Raw genomic sequence first — 20,685 nt, 5'->3', positions numbered from 1 at the left:
ATGAAATTGGTAAGGGAAAAAAATCTATAGAAAATTGAAAAGAGATTTTCAAGGTCAGAGAGATTGGGAGCAAAGAGGAAAAGAAAACTTTCTGGAGATGGTAGGACCAAGAAATTAAGTTCTCCCTGTTTTAAAGATGAGGAAATGAATTGGAGAGAGATCATATGATTTGCCCAAGGTCCCAAAGGTAATAAGTATGTGAGGTACGATTTAATTTGGGGTCTTGTTCACCTAGTGGTACAAATTGGAAGAATGAAACAGGAATAGCCAATACTAGTTAGGAATCTGTTGCAGAGTTGGTGCTTGGATACAATCAAGCTTAAGCGGTTCTTATGTAGACTCAGGCAGTTTTGTTTTAGAATTATAAAAACTGGGGCAGGTAGTTGGTGCATTGGAAGTCAAAAGGACCTGAATTCAAATCTGGCCTCAGACATTTGACATTTCCTGGCTGTGTGACCCTTGGCAAATTACTTAACTCCAACTACCTCAGCGAGAGAGAGACAGAGAGAGAGAGAGAGAGAGAGAGAGAGAGAGAGAGAGAGAGAGAGAGAGAGAGAGAGAGAAACTAAATCATCTTTACCTTCAAGGAGTTCACCTTGATGAGGAAAGAAGATACATACATAATATAGATGATAAAATAATAATTATAAATAAAAGGTAATTTGAAGAGGGAGAGCACCAATAATAACTGGTGATTGGGAAGTTATTGGGAAGAGATCACACCAGAATTGATCCTTGAAGGACATAAGGATTCTGAGAGGAAGAGATGAGGTTGTGTGTTAAGTATAGGAGACGGTTTGTGAAAATAATGTAGAATTGCCTAGTTTGGGAAATTGGTCCAGTTGGACCACAGAATAAATGGAATGGGATAATTTGAAACAAGGTTTGACAGGTAGGTTGGAATCAAACTCAGGAAAACTTTAAATGCCAGTCAAAGGAGTTCATATTTTATCCTTGGGGCAACAGAGATCTACTAAATGTTTTTGGGTAAAGGAATTAATATGGTCAGGATACATAGGTAAGCATAATAAAAGTCAGGGAATGAACAAATCAGGCTAACATGGTAATGAATCACACAAGTGGAAGGACAAGACTGGGTATTAGGCAGACATTAGATAAGTCCCAGAAAATAAGGTGGTCAGGTTTCTGCCATTTAACTTGATATGAGCATTTGCAGAAAGAATAAAACATTATTGTAAAGAGATTTAGGGATTTTAAAATAATTATACAAACTCAGGAAGAAAGAATAGTTTATTAATGAGTTAGTAAGCATTTGAAAATAAATTATTTTTGAGCATTAGATGTGTTAATTTGTATCATAATTGATACTAAACATACTAGCATGGAAATCTATCTTCTTTTGATTTAGTTCTTCGAAAAGGATGGAGACGTTCTTGGTCTGCTTCATATTTTGCAAGTGCTTCTTGAATTTTTTCACTGAATTCTTTCCTTGCCTCCAACCCTGCTTCATATTCTTTCCTTTCTGCTTCTTTTTCTGCCTCTCGCAATTGTTGCTGATGTTCAATTTGAGCTTGCAGATTCTCCCTATATTCCAGGGTTTCCCCGAATTTTCTAATAATAGAAATGATACAAGTGTAAAAATTACCAAATTAACTATTTAAATTTCCTTAAGATATTATTTTTTATTCTTCTTTAAAGTAATGACACCTCCCTTTCTTTCAAATCCAGTTGAGAGGATCAGACTTGAAGCATGTATGATAAAACCAGACAAGTGGGTATAATTTGTTTTTAGTGGTTCTAAGCTAATAGTGGAATAATACCATTATCTTTTATAAAATAGATATATTTATTTTTTATGAAAGAAATGTCTTTTTTTTCAGACATTGAAAATAATATTGGAATGAATAGTAATGAATCTAGGAATGAACCCAGGAAATGGAAATTAAGCATTAGAAAAGATATAAGGTAAGTCCCCTTCCTTCTTCAGACTATAAACTGATTTAGGCAACAATATTAACTGCTGCCATAGTGAAGAAGTGAAGAAAAGCCAAATGTCTCTCTTCTTCATACTCCTCAATCCAAATGTAGTTGTGGCAGATAAGGGGCATCCTGGAATACTGGCTTACTAGGTCAGTACAAAAAACTATTATCATAGGCCAGATTCATTTTACACATTTTACATTATTAGGTTCCATACCATTGACAAACTAATAAGTATTTATGATATCATAACATTAGATTAACAAATCCAAAGAAAGCTGGAAAAAATCATTTAAGTCATTTTTTCTCAGGCTTATCAACGTAGGATCATTCCTACCAATGCAGCTGGTCATCCTATACTCATTTAGCACTACTGTTTATTTTTTTAGTATTTGTATGCTTTCTAGACCAGAGTTTAGCATTCATGACTGTCAAATTTTATAAAGATTTTATTTCCTGGAAGGAAAGAAGTTATACAAATATGTTATTAATAAATACAATTGGGGCACTATCCCCAATATATATTTACAAATGATTTTTTTATTGTTAAAAAAAAAAAATAATGTTGTACCTTGCATAATTTTCTGCATCTTCACAGGCAAGTTCTTCAAAACCTTTCATTATGAATTCCTCATCGAAACATTTTTCTTTTTCCTCTCTTTCCACTAAAAAAATAAAAGTAATTAATTTCCAAACTATGGAATTGTAAGTCACCTTCTCCCCATCCCCCAAAAAACTTACTCCTTTAAACAAGATGAAAACTTGCCCACATTTTTTCTGGCCTTCATTAATACATTGTCTTTTTATTTTTTTTCCTATCCCCCAATTTCCTTTATTGTTTTCTTTTTTAATCTCTTTTTTTTTCCTAATAAAGGCCTCATTTCTAAAATATATAGAAGATTGACTCAAATTTATAAGAATGCAAGCTAGACTCCAATTGATAAATAGTCAAAGGACATGAACAGACAATTTTCAGATGAAGAAATTAAAACCATCTATAGTCATATGAAAAAATGCTCTAAATCATTATCGATCAGAGAAATGCAAATTAAGACAACTGAAGTACCACTATACACCTCTTAGATTGGCTAAGATGACAGAAAATATAAATAGAGGGGATGTGGGAAACCTAGGACACCGATACATTGTTGGTGGAATTGTGAACTGATCCAACAATTTGAAACTATGCCCAAAAGGCTATCAAACTGCATCCCCTTTGATCCAGGAGTATCTCTTCTGGGTTTGAATCCCAAAGAGATCATAAAAAAATGGAAAAGAACCCGTATGTGCAAAAATATTTGTGGCAGTCCTTTTTGTAATGGTAAGGAACTGGAAACTGAGTGGATACCCATCAGTGGGAGAATGGCTGAATAAGTTATGACATATGAATGTTATGGAATATTATTATTCTATGAGAAACAATCAACAGGATGTTTTCAGAGAGACCTGGAGAGATTTACATGAACTAATGCTGAGCGAAATGAGCAAAACCAGGAGATTATTATACATGGCAACAAGATTATACAATGATTAATTCTGATGGACGTGGCTCTTTTCAACAATGAGGAGACTTTTTTGTTTTGTTTTGTTTTCACATGGAAAAATTTACTTTTTTATTTTTATAAAGCTCCAATAAATCTGTGATAGAAAAAGCCATCTGTATCTAGAAAGAGAAGCATGGGGACTGAATGTGGATCACAACATAGTATTTTCACCTTTTTATTGTTTGTTTGCTTGTCTTTTCTCTCATTTTGTTTTCCTTTTTGATCTATTTTTTCTTGTGCAGCATGAAAATTTATGGAAATATGTATAGAAGAGTGGCATATGTTTAACATTTATTGAATTGCTTGCTGTCTAAGGGAGAGGGATGGGAGGAAGGGAGGGAGAAAAATTCCAAACACAAGGTTTTGCAGGGGTGAATGTTGAAAAGTATCTTTTCATGTATTTTGAAAATAAAAACGCTATTAATAACAATAAAAAAAATTGTGTTATACGACTGTCTAGTGTATTACTTCTTTGATGATTACAACCTGGGTCTACTCATGGCTTTTTAAAAAATCCTCCTTTTAAAACTCAGTTGAATTCTTCTTTATTCATGAAGCCTGTTTAGGCCACAAGCTCCCAAACTATAACCTCTGCTTTTTCATTCATTCATCAAATATTGCCTGTACCATTTTCTTGGCAGTTAAACAGAGCACCATAGAATTAGAGCTGGAAGTTACCCTAGAGGTCATCTCTCATTATCTTGAACTATTAATTAAATATTGTAAAGGCCACTATATCTATTTCTAAATGTTATGGATCTTGCTTCATTGAGTCCTGTGAACTCAGCTTGCAACTTTGAAGAAACATGCGCTAATGTAATGTACAATAAGCACTCTTCATTACAAATATGGATCCCAGTCTAACAATTAGTTCCATTGGCATTAAAAAGCTCTTTTTTTTCCAAAGACAATATCTTTGAAAAGTTTAAACATCATTTGCATTCTACTGTGAATTAGCCAAAATTTAAAAGTCAAGTTTTAGATGAACACTTCTTGCCTTAGGTTCTTGCCAATTTACAAATGGAGAAACTGAAATTCAGAGAGATTTGAAACTGATGAATGCAAATATTTTAATCCTACAAAAATGTTATTTATGATTTAATTGGGGAAGCCAGGTGGTCCAGTGGATAGAATATCAGATCTAGAGTTAGGAAGACTCATCTTCCTGAGTTTAAATCTGGCCTCAGACACTTACTAGATGGGTAACTCTGGGTAAGTCACTTAACCCTGTTTTCCTCAGTCTCTTCATCTGTAAAATAAGCTTGAGAAAGAAATAGCACTATCTTTTGTCAAGAAAATGCCAAACAGTATCACAAATAGTTGCACATGAATTGGATAATCATCTACATGTAACCCTGAACTACCGAGATTTCAATGATAAATCAATGATTAGATAGCTCTTGAAGTTTACAAAGCACTTTTCTCACAACCATCCAGTGATGTAAATGGTACAAATATTATTATTCTTATTTCACATATAAAGAAACTGAGACACAAATGTTACTTGCACAGATTCACATAACAAATATATCAGATTAAGAATTCAAATCAAGATCTCTTCTACTATCAAGTCCAGTGTAATTTTTTTTTCCTTCTCTACCTAACAGAATTTTTTATTTGGTCCAAGAAAAGTACCTGGGAAAGGCAAAAAGCTCCAGGCAGCTAGAGAACAACATTTGGGTAGTGGGCTCCTGAGAATGAGATAGGGGCTAGCAGAAGTAGGGAGATGGGGGAATGACAAAAACAATTTAGATTCTGGTGGCAGGTAAATTAGTGCCAAATGAACTAAGATATTAAGACTCTGATATTATAGTGTCAGCAGTTTTTAAAGCTGAAAAAGATTTTATTTAGAGAGTGAATGTTGAGCACTATCTTTGCATATATTTTGAAAATAAAAAGCTATTATTAAAAAAAAAAAAAGAAAGAAAACAGTGAAATAATCTAGCCTAGAGGTGATTAAGTTGCTAACTCGGTCACCTCATAAGTAGAGCAAAAGGTGAAACTCAAGAGATGTAGAAATAGAAGTAGCAATATTTAGCAACTCATTAGAATGTGTGAAATATGGAAAAGTGAGGCAGTTCCAGATAATGTCAAGATTATAGCTAAACTGGGAGACTTGAATGATACTTTTTTATAGAAATTGGGCAGTTTGCAAAAGCAGTGGAGTTGGAGAGAATTGAGGGAAAATAATTTCTCTTTTATATGCTTAATTTGAAATGTCTCTGGGATATCCTATTATAAATGTCCAATAAGCAACTGGTGATCCAAATCAACAATTGTTACTTAAGTCAAAAGGAGAGACTGGGGATGGATTTAATGATATGGAACTCATCTGCAGAAAGATGACAAATTCATAAGAACTGATAATGTCATCAAAAGAAAAAGAACAGGGGGAGAAAAGGGCTCTTAACAAATTCTTGAGGAGCATCCACACTCAGCTGAGATATGGATGAGAAGGCAGCTAAAGCCTGGAGTCAGGCAGGCTCGAGTTTAAATCCCATCTCAGAAACTCACTGGAAATGTGCCCCTGAGCAAGTCACAAAACAGCACCTATCCTCGGGCTTGCTCAAAAAAGTGCTGGCATGGTGCCCAGCATATAGTAGATACTTAACAAATATTACAGAAAATGAAGATGATGAGCCCGCAAAAGAGAATGAGAAGCCATACAGGTGGGAGGAAAATGAAAAGGGAGTCTAAGGAAAATGCAGAAAGGAGCAGGTGGTCAGTAGTGTTAAAAAAAAAAAAAGCAGTCAAGTTGACGAATGAAAACTGAGGAAAGAGCATCACATTTAGCATTCGAGAGACTGGTTGGAAAGTGAGAGCAGATGAAGAGGAGACAATGTATAGAGAGGTTTTTCTAGATGTTTGAATGAGAAAAGGACATAGGACTGATATCTTGAGAGGATGATAAGTTATAACAGAGCTTTTATGAGAGTGAGGGAGACTTGAGCATGGTTTGAAGGCAGTAGGGAAAGTAAGTAGATAGGGAGAGATTGAAAATAGAGACACAGAGATGGGATTGGAGAAGGTCTCTCTGTGTTTCTGTGTGTCTTTCTCTCTGTATCTGTCTTTCTGTCTCTGTGTCTGTCTGTCTTTCTCTGTCTCTGCCTCTGTGACTCTTTCTGGCTCTGTCTCCCTTCTTCTTCTTTTCCTTCTCTCTCTCTCTCTCTCTCTCTCTCTCTCTCTCTCTCTCTCTCTCTCTCTCTTTCTCTCTGTCTCTCTCTCTGTCTCTCTCTCTCTGTCTCTGTCTCTCTCCCCCCCTCTCTTTCTCTCTTTTTTTTTCTCTCTCTCTCTGTCTCTCTATTTCTGTCTCTCTATCTCTTTCTGTCTCTGTCTGTCTCTGTCTCTCCTTTTGCTCTCCTTTTCTCCTCTCTCCTTCTCTCTCTCTCTCTGTCTCTCTCTCTGTGTCTCTATCTGTCTGTCTGTCTCTCTCTGTCTCTCTCTCTTCCCCCTGCTTCCTCCTTCCTTTCCTCTTCCCCTCTTCTTTCCCTCTCTATGACAAAGGTAGGGAGAGAGTCAGGAGATGACTGAGGTTGTGATCTCTTAGAAAAGATGGGATCTGGGGCCCATGTAGAGGGGCTGGCTTGGTAGGTCCACTTCCTTATTAAACACTGGGGAAAAGAAGGATGGGGAAAGATATCAAAAGATTTTGAGATACAAAGAAGAGAAAAAGGGAAAGCTTATGGGGAAACCCTTCCATTTTCTCAGGAAGGGAGAGAGGTTTTTAGCCGGGAGAGAAAGGAAATGAGAAGGTTATGAGAGTTTTGAGGACAGAAAAGGTTTGGAATCGCTTCTGTGGAATGTGAAACAAGGAATCAATTATGGAGGAATAAAGTGAAGATTTCTTACTTTTTTCTATAACTTGCAGTCGTCTGGTAGTCAAGACATCATCCATTAGTCGTTTTCTTGCATCCTTTTCAAGCTTCACCTGCAGGTCCTTCTTGGCTATTATCTTTTCGGCCTCCTCTGCTATGATTCTGTCTATCCTTTCTTCATCAAGTTCCTTAAGTTCCCGGTACTGATTCAGATAGGCCTGATAAAGTTTTCCTTCTCTCTCCAAGTCTTCCTACATAATAAAAGGAGATAGAATTAAAAACTTTTAAAGTGAGACACAATTTTTGTTTGTTTGCACAGATAACATATATATAACATATATGTGTGTGTGTATACACATGGCTTCCTGAAAGAAATATATAATTTATTATAGCAAACTTAGTCATTTTATTCACATTTAGGTAGAGGAAATGTTAAGTAAAACACACTCTAGAGGGGCAGCTAGGTGGTTCAGTGGATAGAGCACCAGCCCTGAAGTCAAGAGGACCTGAGTTCAAATCTGACTTCAGACACTTAACACTTCCTAGCTGTGTGACCCTGGGCAAGTCACTGAACCCCAGTTGCCTCAGGGGAAAAAAAAAGAACCAAAAAATCTACACTCTAGAGCTCCATATGTAAACATGGCAGTTGGGAGCACTCTGTAGGGGGCAAGCACCCTGAGTTGTTTTATCCATTCATTCATCTACTTTTTTATGGATTCTTGACAATTGAAATGGTGGAACATGGAAAGGTTTTGGGGCGTAACACAAACCAAGAATGACTCGTAGGGTAATGAACCCTATAATTCTAACTCCATTAAGCTAGATCAACCAAACTACCAAGCACTGATTAAGCAACTGCTACACGATAGACACGTGCCAGAAAATGTAAGGTCATCCCCTCCTCTACTAGTTCATATTGTCTTTATAACCTAACCAGTTGAACTCATCATATCTTCTTATTGGAGGGAATCTTAAAAATCAATCTAGAAACAGATGAATTTATACAGGAACAATAACACTGTAAGGACAAACAACTTTAAAATATTTAACGAGTTCTGACCAATGCAGTGATCAACTATGATTCCATAGAATGGAGGATGAAATATGCTTCCTATTTCCTAACAGAAAGGTGATGGGACTTCAGAGTACAAAATAAGGCATGAATTTTTTTTAGACATAGCTAATAGGAGAATTCAATTTGCTTGACTATGCATGTTTGTTTAAAAAAATAATTTATTTTTCTTTGTTTCCCTCAACCTTATCTACGTCCCTCCCTCTCCCCACTCTGTCATCCTACCCAGGGGTCGTAAGAAATGGGAGGGAGGTAAAATAGCTTTGTTCATTGGAAAAAATTAAACACAGTAACAGAACTATTGTATTATGAAAAATTGTGAATGATTTAGCTATTCTCTTTTTTTTAAATTTTTATTTAATAATTACTTTATATTGACACTCGTTTCTGTTCCGATTTTTTTTTCCCTCCCTCCCTCCACCCCCTCCCCTAGATGGCAAGCAGTCCTTTATATGTTGGATATGTTGCAGTATATCCTAGATACAATATATGTTTGCAGAACCGAACAGTTCTCTTGTTGCATAGGGAGAATTGGATTCAGAAGGTATAAATAACCCGGGAAGAAAAACAAAAATGCAGATAGTTCACATTCGTTTCCCAGTGTTCTTTCTTTGGGTGTAGCTGCTTTTGTCCGTCATTTATCAATTGAAACTCAGGTCTCTTTGTCAAAGAAATCCGCTTCCATCAAAATATGTCCTCATACAATATCGTTGTCGAAGTGTATAATGATCTCCTGGTTCTGCTCATTTCACTTAGCATCAGTTCATGTAAGTCTCGCCAGTCCTCTCTGTATTCATCCTGCTGGTCATTTCTTACAGAACAATAATATTCCATAACATTCATATACCACAATTTACCCAGCCATTCTCCAATTGATGGGCATCCATTCATTTTCCAGTTTCTAGCCACTACAAACAGGGCTGCTACAAACATTTTGGCACATACAGGTCCCTTTCCCTTCTTTAGTATTTCTTTGGGATATAAGCCCAATAGAAACACTGCTGGATCAAAGGGTATGCACAATTTGATAATTTTTTGGGCATAATTCCAGATTGCTCTCCAGAATGGTTGGATTCGTTCACAACTCCACCAACAATGCATTAGTGTCCCAGTTTTCCCACATCCCCTCCAACATTCATCATTATTTTTTCCTGTCATCTTAGCCAATCTGACAGGTGTGTAGTGGTATCTCGAGTTGTCTTAATTTGCATTTCTCTGATCAATAATGATTTGGAACATTCTTTCATATGAGTGGTAATAGTTTCAATTTCATCCTCTGAAAATTGTCTGTTCATATCCTTTGACCATTTATCAATTGGAGAATGGCTTGATTTCTTATAAATTAGAGTCAATTCTCTATATATTTTGGAAATGAGGCCTTTATCAGAACCTTTAACTGTGAAAATGTTTTCCCAGTTTGTTGCTTCCCTTCTAATCTTGTTTGCATTCGTTCTGTTTGTACAAAGGCTTTTTAATTTGATATAATCAAAATTTTCTATTTTGTGATCGGTAATGGTCTCTAGTTCATCTTTGGTCACAAATTTCTTTCTCCTCCACAAGTCTGAGAGATAAACTATTCTATGTTCCTCTAATTTATTTATAATCTCGTTCTTTATGCCTAGGTCATGGACCCATTTTGATCTTATCTTGGTATATGGTGTTAAGTGTGGGTCCATGCCTGATTTAGCTATTCTCAACAACACAGTGATGATCTAAGACAATCCTAAAGGACTCATGATGAAAAAAATGCTATTTGCCTCCAGAGAAAGGATTGATGTCATCTGAGTACAGACTGAAACATACTATTTTTTCACTTTCTTTCTTTTGCTTTTGTATATTGTACAAGTATAATCTATATCAAATTGCTTATAGTCTTGAGAAGGGGGAACAGGAAGTTGGAAGGGGTAGAATTTGGAACTCAAAACTTTAAAAGAAAAACAATGAGTGTTTTTTTTAAAGCATTTTTACATGTTGTATTTAATGAAAAAATAGATATTCTTAAAAATTAAATTAACTTTAAAAAAAGAAACTACCACATCTAGCACCTTTATTTTATAGATGAGGAAATGGTTTCTTGGAAAGGAAAGAGAGAGATTCAAGGTTATATGACTGACTACAAAGAGTCAGGACAAACAGGTTTCTTGACTCTCAATACAAGATTATCTCCTATGAGATAAAAAAGATTTCTTTCATATCTGAACTAATAAATGCCTTGCATCCATATTTTTATGGAAAATTTTCAAAAAAGCCTTATTACTTCAGGGCAACTATTTGAATACTGGTTCAATTAAATTAAACAGATTAATATTCTCTTTTATTAAAAATGGATCAAAAATAGATCAATAGGATGATGTAACATCTGTGGTTAAGAAAATGTTCTGAAGGACAGAATTCAACTCAATATACTGCTAGATGATCAACAGATTGTCAAGCATAATTTCATATTTACATATTTTAATAAAATTATGGTGATCTGAGTTTTTTAATAATTCATGTCTATGTTCAAAGCTGCTAATACAACTATTCTTGATTAAAAGTAAATTATTGGATTATTTCAAATCTGCTTAAGTTTTCCAGGTCTCAAAAGTAAAGATCTTTTAGGATAGAGCATTTTATAAATTAGATATAGGTGCCCAGTAGATAAAGCACTGCCCCTGGAGTCAGGAAGTTAAAATCTGGCTTCAGATACTTCATAATTGTGTGAATCTGGGCAAGTCACTTAACCCTGTTTGCCTCAGTTTCTTTATCTGTAAAAATAGCTGGAAAAGGAAATTGCAAACCATTCCAATATCTCTGATAAGAAAACCCCAAGTGGACCTGAAAGAACTGAACAACTCCTGTTGGTGAAGTTTGAAATTGCAGGTCAGCTCTTTGAGCCCATTGTTAGGATTCATTAAAAAAAAAAAAAAAAAAAGATTTCCAGATTAGACAGGATCAAGTTGTTGGATTCCTAGACATGGAAGAAATTCCTGTGTTCTCAGGGGATCAATAGCAGAGGACAATCTCTGGGGAAAAAATGCTACAAGTATAGGAAAGTAAAGTCAAGGACTACAATTCCTAGCAAAGATCCTGATGTGGGTATGGTATAAAGATAGCAGCATCTTACCATTTGTAAACAGCACTTACAATTTAATACCTTTCTAATTTCATTTTTTCTCACGATACCCTTAAGATATGGCCATGGAAAGTTCTACTTTTCTTTCATAAATGAAGAAATTGAGGCACATGTGACTTCACTAACAATAGCGTCCAAATTTCTGGAATGCTAGGCAGAGATGGTACCATGCTCAGAACTTAAGTATGATCACTATGTTTAACTTGTAAGTTTTTAAAATAGAAATGTATCCAATCCCATTGAAACAATGAATTTCTCAAAATGAGGAAATTAGTACCTTTTTTAAAAAATCAGGATTCAATTTAGAATACAAGGAAAGTTTCCTAAAACCTCTTTTCATTAATATGATTTGTCTATAATATAATAGCAATATTTGCTTTGGTTCTACTTGAAGATGAATGATTACTTTAGAGATAGGAGTGTGTGTGTGTGTGTGTGTGTGTGTGTGTGTGTGTGTGTGTGTGTATTAAAATATCCTTGAGAAATAGGATGGCTTAGTGGATGGACTATTGGCTTTTGGAATCAGGAAAACCTGAATTCAAGTCCTGTCTCTGTCATTAACTGCGTGACCCTGGGAAAATCACTTAACCTCTCAATAAGTCAGGCAATTTTCTAGGAATGATAATTACAATAGTGATAGCTAACTTTTATATGGAACCTTAAGGTTTGCAAAATAGTTAACTGACTCTCACAACTCTATAAGATGGTGCTGTTAAAAGTCCCATTGTACAGATGAGAAAACAGAGGCTGAGAATTTAAGTGACTTGCCAAAGAGTCTGAGGCAGGACTCAAACTCAGATCTTCTTAATTACAAGGGCGTCTTAATTTCTTAATGTCAGCTATCTGGTTGATCCACATCAATAGTGAAGAAATCAGTGGTCCAGGCCAAAAGAAAAAAATCCTAAGGGGGTAGCTAAATAGAGTGCTGGCCTTGAAGTCAGGAAGACTTGAGTTCAAATCTCACCTCAGAGACTTAACACGTTCTAGCTGGGTGACCCTGGGCAAGTCATTTAACCCCAATTGCCTCAGCAAAAAAGAAAGAAAACAACCCTAGTTAACTTATATTGGACTCACATAAGTTTTTTCTGTGTTTACATATGGTGACCCAAAATTAAGAATATAGGCCTTGATCACTAGTATCCATGAATTAGCCCATATTCAAACCTTTAAAATTCATTTTTCAACAGCAATACAAATGGTGCATGCTATCATGAGAATTATTATATTTAATTATCTACTGATAATTTCATTAATCATTACATTTAAACAAAACATGTGATAGAAAGTGAAATGACCAGAAACTCAAGCTTTGATTCTAGAATTTGAGGGAAATATCAAAACATAGGCTTTGGGGGCCAGATGAAGTGCCCATATCCCTATAACTCTGCTTCCTGTTCATAATGATTGTGACTCGGATTTTTGGCAGAGCAGCTGCTTGAGCTTATTTACAGTGACTTCCTATCACAATTCTCGTTTCTTTCTTTTTTAAAAAATTCTAGTTTCTTTAGAGTTGTACATCTCTTTATATGTCAGCATAAGGCTGAAACGGAGAAACACACAGTGAAATAAATGTTCTACAGAAGCTTTCTGACACAAGAGAGAAACAAGATCTTACTTTCTTTTGCCTCAGTTCTTCAGTCTCGTCTTGAGTTTCTTGACGAGCAATTTCTAAAAACTTGTTGTCCAAGTAGAGTTCCTCAGCTCTTTCCTGAGCCAGACGTTCATTCCTGTCTTGGAGGGCCTGCTGCAGTATGTCCCTCATCTGCTGCATCCTCTGCTTCATCTCCAGCCTCTCTCTCTCTTTATCTAGTTTCAGCTGAGCTATATTTTCTTCCTAAGACGAAATAATAATGAAATCATGACAAGTCTTCTACAAGCAGGGCGATCCACCTCAGGAAAGCTAACTGTTCTATTTTAAAAGATTATAAGCCAATTAGAAAATAATATGGGAATTTATTTGGCTTGAATGTATTTATGTGCTATCTGGATTCTGCATTTCTTGTTTTCAGTGGAGTGGAGGCAAAAGAAAAGTAGGAAAAAATAAACTTAATAATTGAAGATATATACATTAAATATATGCATGTATACACATATAGACACATACCTACACACACACACACACACACACACACACACACACATACACAAATCAAAAAAGGACTCTCTGTGTTGGAGACTAGTAGATCACTCAATAGATAGAACCTTAAGTCTGGAGTCAGAAAGACCTCTTCAAATCTGGTCTCAGAGACTAGCTATGGGATTTGGGGCAAATCCCTTAACTCCTATTTGCTTTAATCCACTGCAGAAGGAAATGGCCAACTAGTCTAGTATGTTTGCCAAAAAACTTCATAGAAGTCAGACGTTATTAAAACAACTAAACAATAACAAATACATAGCATTTGTAAACATATAATGTACACACATGTAATAAACACATAATGTACAAATGTATATTTAGTGAGTTATATATACACACATATGTAAATACTACAGATATTAGATATATATTATAGATATTTCTTTTGTCAGTGCATGAAGGAAGGATAAAAACACTTAATTGAATGTGCACTTATATGTATATATAACCACATTATGTATATTCAGTAGGTATCTATTATACATTACACATGTAATTACATGTATTTATTTGCCTTATATATAGCATATGCATCTTTTTAGTGGATGGAGGAGGAAGGAAGAAAAAGAAATACTTGATAATTTAATATACATATATGTATATGTATGTGTGTATATGTATACACACACACACACACACTTTCCCTAAGGAAAACAAAATAATCAAAGGGACAAATCTTTACAGTTGAACGTGGAGGATCTATTTTAATAATTTAATAGACAAGTCACACTTTATTACAATCTGACATTTTAATAAGCCTTATTGAACACCTACTAAAACTACAAAATCAAAAGCCAAACATTTACAAACACCACCACTGGTCTCACCTACTCTTCCCTCTTTTTCTCCTGTTGTTGGATCTCTTTTTTATTATTCCCATCTGCATCCCGGTTTCCCCCCAATTGGAGTACTGAAAAGTGCTGAGCACTGTGGGCTTACAGCAGCCACACTGAAGCGTGAGATGCTTCTGCTCTGACCACTTGTCTCTCTTTGTCCTTATTTTCTAAGAGGACCAATGACATCATGGGTCAATGTCTTGCTTCCTAAGGGAATTGGATTTAAATGAGGGAGTCATCAGCTTCACTCAGGGAGGGACCAGCTGGATCCTTCCATCTCCAACATCTCACTAAGATCTAAACATCCCATCTTCACGGCCACTGGAGCTGTTCTCACCTGCCCATTCTGCCAGGAAAAGTCTTCCCATCCTTGGGGGAGATATTACCCTAACTTACCAATGAGTTGGAGGCCTGTTGGTTAGCCCCAACCAGGTTAGCCCCTCGGCTGAAATGGTTTTACTACTATGTGGCTGTTGCACATGCTACCACTACTTGGAGCCACAGGTGACTGGGTGGCCCTGACAAAGCTTGACAAGCCCTAACTTGGAGGCAGCAGTTCTCCTTGAACACCTATATATTCCAATCAATATTTGGTTGGACGAGGGAGTCGAGGAATTCACCATGTTCTTCATGCATAGGTAGGATCACCTAAACTTATATGAGAAGGATAGGTGATTTCCCAATAGCTGGGAAAAGGAATAATTCAGGCTACACTGTTGGCAGCTTCAAAAGGTCTGTTTGTAGGAAGCATTATTAAATTGTTGGGCAGTGACAGGTCAAGGAACACACTAAAAAATTCCAAGCATTGGGCATAAAGGAGAAACACCTTCCTAGCTCTTCATATAGATTAGAAGTTTATTTGAGAAGAAATGAGGAGCATCATAAAACCTATATCCATTTTTTTAGAGAAGAAAAGAAAATTTATCTGGGAATGATTTTACCCATCTTTGCACCCACTGAAAGACTCTTTCCTATAAAGTCTTTCCTCCCTTTTCAAGATGAAGCAGTTTCTTCCAACTCTGAAATCCTGATGGAACGAATGTATGTATATATATACATATGTGTGTGTATTAATACAAATATATTTTTATTTTTATAATTTATGTACACATATATTTATATGTTTACATTTATATATACAAATATAATTTATTGATACAAATATAGACACATATACATACTATATATATATGTGTCACAGTCCAATACTCTCATGTTATAGATAAGAAAATTGAGGCCCAACATAGGGACAGGGAAGGATGACCTTGCCCTGAGTTATAAAATAAATACCAGAGCTGGGATTCTCTAAACTTCTCAGTCAATTGTGTAATAGATGATATATTCTACTACATAAAATCCTTTGGGAAATCTACCTGTCCACTTATATTTTCTTTCTTTTTTCTTTTTATTTTTTATTAAAGCTTTTTATTTTCAAAACACGTGGATGGATAATTTTTCAACATTGACTCCGGCAAAACCTTGTGTTCCAAGTTTCCCTCCCTTCTCCCCAGACCTATCCCCTAGATGGCAAGTAATCCAATATATGTTAAACATGTGCAATCTTCTATACATATTTCCGCAAATATGCTGCACAAGAAAAATCAGATCAAAAAGGGGGAAAATGAAAAGGAAAACAAAATACAAGCAAACAATAACAAAAAGAGTGAAAATGCTATGTTTTGATCCATGCTCAATTCCCATGGTCCTCTCTCTGGAAGCAGATGGCTCTCTTCATCACAAGACTATTGGAACTTGTCCACTTATATTTTCGTCAAATACTGTCAAAATGTTTATAAGCCTTTTTTATAAAGATTTTATAGAATAAGAAAGAAGCTCGTGGGTAAATTGTTACTAATTTCTTCTCCATTGTCTATGACTTTTTCTATTCCTCTGAAATCTCTTTTTTGACATATCTTGAAAGTGGATGCCTGTGTACTCTCAAAATTAATGCCTGTATTACTTATTTCTTCTATCACCACATAATGAAGTTTAGTGATCTTCTGAACTTGGTGTTCCTAAATGCACTGCCATGTCCTGATGCAAACTTATCAATCAGGCAATGCTGTCCAAATGCAATTATCCCTTAATTGTTGCTGATATCAAGAGACTGCTATAAAAAAGAAAGCAGATGAATCACTTTTCATGTGTATTTATGATTTCTCTTCTAGTTCCATCTGCTCTAAGGCCCTTTGCTTTAAAAGATTTGCACTCAGCTCTATGCAGACTCATTTTCTCCTCAATTACTTTCCATTGTTTCAAAAAAATTATTTTTTGACAAGGGGGATAATATTTCCTGTCATCTTTTGTTATTTTCACTCTGATGTTTTAAATATAAAGTTATACTCTAATCAGGTATTATCCCTGGCTTTCTTAGGTCTGCCTTGCATGGAATTCAATTATTGGCTATATGAGCAAGTTCCACCTGAGTTCTTTGGGCCTCCTTATTGTGGCAACTATTTTTCATTAGCAATTGTTATTTCTTAAAGAAAGTTAGAGTCAGTATCATCACATTTGTCCATTTTCCATTATGTGGGATGGAAGAGAGATAAAAGGGTAATAGGGGAAATCTCTAGCAAGGACTGATTGACATTTTGGATTTGAGATGTAGCAATAACAAACAATATATTTTCTTTACTGTTTTCCAATTTGGGGATTCAAAGATCTGGATGTGGGCAATTTGCTCAGAGACAATTGCTACATCAGTGTTAGCCAATTATTTCCTAAATATCATAACAAAGTTGATTTCATTCATTATGATTGTTGTTGGGTACTTGGAATATTCATCCGGCCCATCTTTGGACTTTCTGCTAGAAACAATTTATTTAGTGGGGATGGGTGGGACATTTCTGAACAAGACATAAATCTTTGGCATTTTTCATATTTTAATAAACCTCACTTTCTAATCTTTCTCAAGTAGAATATAAGCTCATATAGAGCAATGACTTTGCCATTTTTAGTTTTTGCTTCCAAATGCTGGCACTTTGTAGCAGCCAAATAAAATATTTGACTTGAAATTTTTACTAGCATTTCCACATTGAATTAATTAAATGCTGACATATATGTTGACTTAAATTGGACTGGAAGATAAGACTCTTAATAGAATTTATCTTCCATTTTATCTTCTGCAACTAAAGTAAAGTAAAATTATGGTAGTCTGCTTATGCTTAACAAAAAGTCGCAAGCCAAGATTAACATGCCCCATAAGATGAAATGATTTTGGAGGCATGTTAAAACTCTGCAGAATCTTTTATTTGCTTCTTTGCAGAGAATCTGCTCATTGTCCTTTCATTCAGCTTCAATTCCTTTGTTTTCTTGCTTTACTTATAACAAGAATGTCAATATGAACATTTAATTCTTCTGATGGTAAGTCTACTTTTTGATCAATGGACAGAAATTACATTTTTAGTGCACCAAAAATGAGTATTTGTTAAAAGTCTAAAAATATATTCTTAATACCTTTGTCCCCTTTCCCTTCACTTCCCTAACATTACCAAGAAAAGGAAAAGATGTTATATGGGAACCAGAATTACTTTATATTTTTAAAAACTATTTCATGGGTCACTATGGCACAATTTCATCAGCTAGTGGCCAAACTAATAGGCTAGGCCTTTCTGTACTTGGTCAGGATGATTATTGGACAATAGACATGGAACCTGGCCATTTTTGCCAGAATTGAATACCAGTCCAGCTTTGGAGAATACGTGTTTCTTTCTCACTACAATGAGGTTCTGGAGTAGGGCTATTTTTTGGAAAACTCAATATATATTGTATGTATACAATATATGTGTACAGAAAAAGACAATCATTGTACAAGGAGAATATAAAGAAATTTACCAATATTAGAGCTTCTTCTTCCTTTAGACGCTTGGCCTCTTGATTTTGAGCCATAATACTAGCCATCTGGGCATTAAGACACAAAAGTGTTTGCTCATCTCTCTTTGCTTTTTCAGAGGCTTCTTCAGCTGCTCTCTTTTCCTTTGCTAATCTGTCATGTTCCCAAAGATCAGCAAACAGTTTTTCTTCAAGCATTTTTTGTCTTCTCAGTTCTTCATTAAATGCTACTTGGATTTCCCGCTCCTCATTCACCCTCTTCTCATGGATTTGGAACAAGAGGAGACGGAGCTCATCACATTGTGCCCTAGAAGGTGATAAAAAAACAAAAACAAATAAACAAAAAACCCAACTTGTCAGGAGACACTATAAGTTAAAAAATGATCTATAAATTGTAGGTAAATATTTAAATACAGTGAAGAAATATATCAATAGTCATTACCTTAAACAGAAAAATCCACATTCTGGGAAATAGTTATGGAGTCAAGGATGAAGATTTAAATATGAGGGCTATAGGGAAACCATTTGAGCAAAGGAGATCTCTGAGGGAAAAGTTATTGAAGAAAAATAGATGATGGCTCATTAAAGATAATAGCAAATGAATGACCCTCAAGAAACAAAGATCTTAAATCTTCAATTATAATAATCTAACAAATATTTACTGAGCAACTTTTCTATTTTTTTCTTTTTTATTGGAGCTTTTTATTTTCAAAACACATGCAAGGATAATTTTTCACCATTGACCTTTACAAAACCTTGTGTTCCAATTTTCCTTCCTTCCCCATCCCCTCCCCTATGTGGCAAGTAATCCCAATATATGTTAAACATGACAAAAATATATGTAAATCCAATATAGGCATACATATTTATACAATTAGCTTTTTTATTTTTGGCTGAGGCGATTGGGGTTAGTGACTTGCCCAGGGTCACACAGCTAGGAAGTGTTAAATGCCTGAAACCAGATTTGAACTCAGGTCCTCCTGACTTCAGGGCTAGTGTTATACAATAACCTTGCTGCACAAGAAAAATCAGATCAGAAAGGAAAAAGAAAACAAGAAAGAAAATAAAATGCAAGCAAACAACAACAAAAAGAGTGAGAATGTTATATTGTGATCCACATTCAGTTCCCACAGTCCTTTCTCTGGGTGTAGATGGCTCTCTTCATCACAAGGTCATTGAAACTAGCTTCAATCATCTTACTGTTTGAAAGAGCCATGTCCATTAGGATTGATCATCATACAATCCTGTTGCTGTATATAATGATCTCCTGTTCTGCTCATTTCACTCAGCTTCAGTTCATGAAAGTCTCTGAGCACCTTTTCAATACAAGGTATTGGGTTAGGAAGAAGAAGTACAGTCAAGTCCCTTCAAGACTGAAGCTAGATCTTCAATAAGTACCCCCAAACCGGACAAAAAGTCAACCAGGAATCTCTGGGGTGATAAGAAATGACCCACTAGCAAAACCAGGGCCAGCAAACAAGCTAGCAATTTCCCAGCACACCCAGAAACCAACTAGAAATAAGGGAGAACACTCTAGAACACTCAATACAGGAAACAATGCAGGGTTTCTTTAAGCAAACTGCAGAGTACCCCAAAACCCATAGTAAAAAGTTGGATGCTCCTAGGAATAGTTGCAACCATTGTGGAAAGGGCAAGTGTTCAGATTAGTACAACCTAGACTCTTGAGCTCTGAGATCTTTAGCACTCTGTCCTGGAACACAATAAAGGATGCTGAAGATTCAGGACTCTGACCCTCAAAGATGCAGGAAGACTTATACCTGGGAGGTGGAGGTCAATGCAGAAACTCAGGTGAATGAGGGTAAGATCAAGCAGATCTGACCACCACATCCAAAAGTACAATTGGAGTCTGGCCCTGGCCCATTTCTAGAACTGAACTCATTAAGATGAGTAAACTGAAGAAGACACTGACCACTATAAAAAATTATTAAAGATCTAAAGATGTTCAAAAATTCCACTTAGAAGGAAAGGATAATACAATAACGATAGAAAGCAGAAATTGAAAAGGAAAATTGTTTTTTTCCTAAGTATTAAAGATCTAGAAGAAATAATGCAAAAGAAAAAGAATGAAATAAAAACTCTGGAAATAAGAATTGGAAGAATGAATAGCTTAGAATAGAAAAATTACCTTAACAAAGTAAATGATGCGGAGTTTCAATGGATAAATCAGAGTTTCAATGGATAAATGATGGACAGAAACAGCTACGCCCAAAGAAGGAACACTGGGAAATGAATGTGAACTATTTGCATTTTTGATTTTCTTCCCGAGTTATTTTTACCTTCTGAATCCAATTCTCCCTGTGCAACAGGAGAAATGTTCGGTTCTGCGAAGATGTATTGTATCTAGGATATACTGCAACATATCTAACATATATA

General features: G+C 35.5%; 1 protein-coding gene across 1 annotated transcript in view; it reads right to left on the bottom strand.

The window, feature by feature from the left end:
- Positions 1 to 1,233: 1,233 nt before the first annotated feature.
- Positions 1,234 to 20,685, bottom strand: part of CFAP53 (cilia and flagella associated protein 53) — a 47,727-nt gene continuing 28,275 nt past the window's right edge. The window contains exons 4-8 of the mRNA XM_051969625.1: positions 18,295 to 18,598; positions 13,103 to 13,321; positions 7,335 to 7,551; positions 2,513 to 2,606; positions 1,234 to 1,572 (exon numbers count right to left, since the gene is read on the bottom strand). Of these exons, the coding sequence (XP_051825585.1) occupies positions 1,338 to 1,572; positions 2,513 to 2,606; positions 7,335 to 7,551; positions 13,103 to 13,321; positions 18,295 to 18,598 (1,069 nt within the window). The 3' untranslated portion in view covers positions 1,234 to 1,337. The remainder of the gene's footprint in view (positions 1,573 to 2,512; positions 2,607 to 7,334; positions 7,552 to 13,102; positions 13,322 to 18,294; positions 18,599 to 20,685) is intronic.

This window comes from Antechinus flavipes, chromosome 1, assembly GCF_016432865.1.
Source record: "Antechinus flavipes isolate AdamAnt ecotype Samford, QLD, Australia chromosome 1, AdamAnt_v2, whole genome shotgun sequence".
NCBI classification, from domain to species: Eukaryota; Metazoa; Chordata; class Mammalia; order Dasyuromorphia; family Dasyuridae; genus Antechinus; species Antechinus flavipes.
The sequence above is the reverse complement of the archived record's forward strand: the minus strand, read 5'-3'. Positions and strand labels throughout refer to the sequence as shown.